This window comes from Propithecus coquereli, unplaced genomic scaffold (assembly GCF_000956105.1).
Source record: "Propithecus coquereli isolate 6110/MARCELLA unplaced genomic scaffold, Pcoq_1.0 Scaffold299, whole genome shotgun sequence".
Classification (NCBI taxonomy): Eukaryota; Metazoa; Chordata; class Mammalia; order Primates; family Indriidae; genus Propithecus; species Propithecus coquereli.
Window position 1 is genome coordinate 4226000 of NW_012148607.1, and position 5510 is coordinate 4231509.

Consider the following 5510-nt stretch of genomic DNA (forward strand, 5'->3'; position numbering starts at 1 on the left):
TATACACATTTTGCTCCTCCATTCTTGTGACAATGGACGCTTGGGTTGCGTCCACATTTTAGTTATTGAACACAGACACTACCATATTGGAAGGGGCAATGAAAGGACAATGCACAAATGTGTGCTCGTGTTGTTGCCCCCAGGGCCTTTTGTACCCTCAGGGAGCAGTAGGGGCCAATCTCCCAGGCTATGACTTCTTTTAGTCCAATAAATTCTCTGGAGAAGGTGGGAGTTGTGGGTCATTTGCAGCAACACCCACAGCAGCTGGGATGTAATGGTGGTGCAAGTGGGACACCTACAGCATCTGTCAAACAGCCCGTTATCATGCATAATATTGTGGTGAACAACCTCACACATAAATCTTCAGGGGTGTCTCCAATTATTTCCCAGGATAAATTCCTAAAAGTAGTTTAAACAAAGAGTACCAATAGTCAATAGAGGTTTATTGAATGAATTGGTGGATGAATAAAAAAGGAGAGAGAAAAGATGTTGGGAGGTTGAAGGGATGGAAAAGGTAGGTATGTGGCAGGCAGCTCTGGGATGGGCTCCTGAGGGGTGGGTCCCTCTCACCTTGATGATAGGACCTGCATGGGCCTGGTACTCATTGAATTCTTTCTGTAAAGGTAGAGGGTACTTCATTGCACGAATGGTTCCCACCGAGGTGCCCACAAACATCATACGCCCGGAGTGCGAGATGGCAATGGTTGTGTAGGTGACATCAAATGCCGACATCTCTCGAAGGATCTGGAATGCAGTCAGCTCTGTTCAGTGGGAGGGGCTGAGCTGTATCTCTAGTGTCCTGAAGCCATTCTTTCCCTCTCCTCCAATAGCACCCTTAAGGGTCTGTATTTTAAAAAGTGTTTTTTTCTATTCCTTATAGCATCTGGAATAGCGCCTAGCACATAAAAGGTACAAACTAAATATTTCTTGGTTGCTTGACTGATGAATAACCAGTTCTACAAGTCAGGAATAATACTATGAAAGGAAATCTTTATGTGGCACTTAGGATGTGCCAAGCACTGTTTTATGCCCTTTACATGTTGTTACTTATTCAGTTCTCACAAAAACCCTCTGAAGTAGCCACTGTTATCTTTATCTTAAAGATCACAAAACAGAGTCACAGAGTTGGTAAGTAACCTGCCTGACTCCTATACCTAGTGATGCCAGTCTGGCTCCAGTCTCTGCACTTGACTGCTATGCCATTGGGCATCTCACAATGGGAATGGGATGTTGATTGTAAATTTATTCAGCAAACATATATTAATGCCCATTATATAAACAAAACTATATAGTAGTCCCCCTCATCTGTGGGGGAGACCTCAGTGGATGCCTGAAACCACAGATACTGACATACTGAATGTTATATATGAGGGCTGTCTGGAAAATATCCAGCCATAAATGTCTCTATTTTTCATATTACTTGGCTGGATACTTTCCAGACAGCCCTCATATACTATGTTTTTTCCTATTCATACATAACTATGATAAAGATTAATTTGTAAGGTAGGCACAGTAAGAGATTAACAACAGTAACTAAAATAGAACAATTATAACAATATACTGTGATACAAGTTAGGTGAATGTAGTCTTTCTCTCCCCATCTCTCAAAATAACTTATTGTACTATACTCACCTATTGTCAGACCGTAGTTGACTTCAGGTGACTGAAACTGCAGCTAAGGGGAGACTACTGTACTACCAGGGAACTTGTTTATCCCTCCACTCATTAATGCATTCACCTACCCACCTGTCCAAACATTTACTGAACAATATTATGGGCCAAGCAGTGGGCCAGCCAGCAGGGCTACCAAGACGAGAGGAACATGGCCCTGCCCTGAAGGAGCTTCATTCTGCTGTAGCACTGGAAAAGCTGCCATGGAATCAGGACCAGGTTACTTGGAGGCATGTAGGAGAGTCACCACACTCTGGGCTGCGTTCCAGCCATGGGGAGCTTGCTGCTGTGGTACCTGTGCACTCTCCCAGGCACCAGCCCCCTGACAGTGATGAGCCCTGAGGAGAAGCCAGAGAAGCCAGCAAAGGTGAGCTGTTGCTGGACTCCTGGAGAGGGACACAAGCCACATTGGCATGAAGTGTCCTTGCTGAGCTCTCCTCTCTTGCCTTAACTATTTGAAGCCAAATGTGTTAATTCTAAAATTTCAGAGTTTGGGGATTTCAAGAGAATACAGTGGCTAGCCTAGGTGATAACCACTAACTATACAGTCATGCATTGCTTGATATGGAGATACATTCTGCAAAACTTGTGGTTAGGCAATTTTGTCATTGTGTGAACATCACAAAGTGTACTTCCACAAGCCTAGGTGGTCTAGCCTACTACACACCTAGGCTATATGGTATATTTGTAGCTCCTAGGCTACAAATGTGGATAGCATGTTACTGTACTGAATACTGTAGGCAATCATAAAACAACAGTAAGTATGTGTGTATCTAAACATAGAAAAAGTACAGTTAATCTGGGGCATTATAACCTTATGGGCCCACCATTGTATACGCAGTCCGTTACTGACATTATGTGATGCATGACCGTAGTTGTGTTTTTACCCCAGGGAAGTAAGTGCAGACCAAAGGTAAGAGTACAGTTTAGAGATGATGTTGACCTCCATGCCTGGAAGGTGGAAGATAAATTACAGACAGCAAGCAAAACAGAAATGGAAAAGGTCCCCACAATTTAACCCAATCAGGAAGGGCACTGGGCAGGAAATTCAGGAAGTGACACTAACTGAGCAGCCTTCCCAAAAGGAATGAGGAGCCAGGTGTTATTACATGAAGGAGAGTCCTGTACTTTCTGCTGTGAGTACACGGACCAATACAGTAGCCCAGAGGCGGGGAGGGGCAGACTCACCGAAGAATCTGCAATCTCCTTGATGGTTTGGTCCGATCCAACAGCAAATATAATTTTGGCATCAGGGGAAATAGTAACGCAGTTGTAGCTGCAGGACTTGAGCACACATTCTGTGTCTCTCTTTCCTGTGGACAGATTCCATTCATACACAGCACCATCTGTGCCACAAGAAATCAGTTTGCTGTCATCTGCATTCCACACAATGGAACGGATCTGCAGGAGATGAAGACATATCCAGTTAAGGGTGCACACACACACACACACACACAAACACACACACACACCCCCCAATGTGGAAAAGGCATGAACTCCTCGGGTGCTCCATTAGACTGAGGCAAAATGTCCTTTCCTGGTATAGGCCCTTCTGTCAGCACAAAACACAGCTTCTTGGAAATGTTAACATTCTCTTTTCTAAGATGCTTGCAAGCTACTGAAGATGAAACATTCCCATTTCTTTTTCACCTTTTGAATGTAAAGACTGAATCATAATGGTTTATTAATGCTACAAACAACCAATTTTTGCTGTTTTTGGAAAACTTTCTTATTTTGACATAATTATATATTCACAGGAAGCTGCAAAAATAGCACAGAGAGAGTGGACTTCTGGTATGGCAAGGTATGGACCTCAGCTGACCTTCTCCCTAATGAAATAAATCAACTGGCAAATATGATCAAAACAATCATTTAACGTCTCTAGAAATTGTCCTAAGGGCATAGAGCAAATAGAAAAACATTTGTTCAAGAAAATCTACTCAATTTTGGTAAGAACAGAGTCTGTAGCATTTGCTCCATTACTGCCCCGGCTCCAGAAACTTCACTGCTGTGCACTCTGGGCAGGTGTGGCCAAGACAAAGGGACTCTCTCTCCCCACAGCTCCCAGTCTTGGGCTATGGTTTCACTCTGGAAGGGCAGACTGCTGGCATTTCTTATCCTTGCCCTAGCCCCATGTTGCCGAACCTATATTCCATGCAGGCATTGCCAAGGGGACCTGGACTCCCTTCCCCTGGCCAGACCCCACTCATTGGTGGAAGCTCTACTTCAAGCACAGCAGGCTGAGAATAATGGCACCCCGATTGCTCCTGCCCCCGTTTGCTCATGGGATGGAGGTTCCAAATCATGAAGAAGAAGCTGAAAAGACCAAGGGCTTACATATACACACATACACATACAGGTACCACTCACAGAGTGAGAACGTTACTCCCGGAAAAGCAGGAAAATAGAAGAGGAAACACATCCCAATTCATTTTAGGAGGCCAGTACTACTTTGACAACAAAACCAGAAAAAAACAGTATAAAAAACACAACACTACAGATCGATAACCCTCATGAACAGACACAAAAATCCTCAACAAAATATTAGGCATATTGAATCTAGCAATATATGAAAAGAATTATTCATCATAACTAAATAGGGTTTATTCTAGGAATAGGCTGGTTGAACATTTGTAAATCAGGCAATGTAATCCACTATACTGACAGGCTAACAAAAAAAAACCAGCTTCAAAAAAATCAACTTAAAATATTAACTGATTAAAGTGAAATATAGAAACTTTACTCTGACATAGCTCCATTCATTCCTACCCTCTGTTGTACTATTATTTCCAACAATATTCCTAGATTCACTAATTTTCATAGTTTATATGAACATTCTTTGAATTTTCTACATACCCAATTATGTTGTCTGTAATAATTTTATTTCTTCCTTTCCAATCTTTATGCCTTTTATTTCTTTTTCTTGCCTTATTGCACTGGTTAGGACTCAGTAACAGGCTCACAGAAGGCATCATGTTTGTTCTCTATCTCAGAGGGAATGCTTTCATAATTTCCTGATCAAGTACACTGTTTGTTGTAGGTTTTCTGTAAATATTTCATATAAGATTTAGGAAGTTCCTTATTATTTCTAGTTTGTTAAGTGCTTTTTAAAAATATCATGGGGAGCCCAAGTCCTTCTGCTTGAGGCCTCCCACAAAAATAAAAATATCATGATTGGATGTTAAATTGTATCAATTTTTATTGTATCTGCATTTATAGGGGTAAGCATATAATTTTTCTTCATTATTATGTTAATTGCATTCCTGGAATAAACCCAACTTGGTCATGCTGTGGTATCTTTTTATATGTTGCTGGATTGGTCTGACAATATTTCATTTAGGACTGTTCTATCTATCTATATATTTGTCTATATTCATGACAAATATTGGCTTATTTTTCTTTCTTGTGGTATCTTTGACAGGTTTTGGTATCATGATTATGCTGGTGTCATAGAACAAAACTGGAAAGTATTCCTTCTCTTAAAAATTTTCTAAGAGTGTTTTTTTTCAAGATTAGTGTTATTTATTCCTTAAGTACTGATATAATTCTCTAGTGACATGATCTGAGCCTACAGTTTTCTTTGTAGGACGGTTTTAAATTACAGATTCAATTTTTATAGGAATTTGTCAGTTTCATTTATATATTCACAATTATTTGCACAAAGTTGTTCATAATATGCTCTATGATCTATTTAATGTCTATAGGACCTTTAGTGACATCCTCTTTTTATTCCTTGGTTATTTGTATCTTCTCTCTCTTTCTTTTGTTCTTGATCAGTCATGCCAAGGGTGTGCCTATTCTGCGTTTTCCAAGAATGAAGTTTTGGCTTTGATGATCTT

The 5510-nt window shown here is 40.8% G+C and overlaps 1 protein-coding gene across 2 annotated transcripts in view; it reads right to left on the reverse strand.

Moving 5' to 3' along the window:
- Positions 1-5510, reverse strand: part of CFAP57 (cilia and flagella associated protein 57) — an 85636-nt gene that overhangs the window by 34315 nt on the left and 45811 nt on the right. Inside the window, exons 9-10 of one of the 2 annotated variants that reach the window (XM_012649027.1) lie at positions 2860-3072; positions 571-744 (exon numbers count right to left, since the gene is read on the reverse strand). In XM_012649027.1, coding sequence (XP_012504481.1) covers positions 571-744; positions 2860-3072 — 387 coding nt within the window. Of the gene's footprint in view, positions 1-378; positions 745-2859; positions 3073-5510 lie in introns of those variants that run through there. The other variant, XM_012649028.1, reaches the window with a different exon arrangement.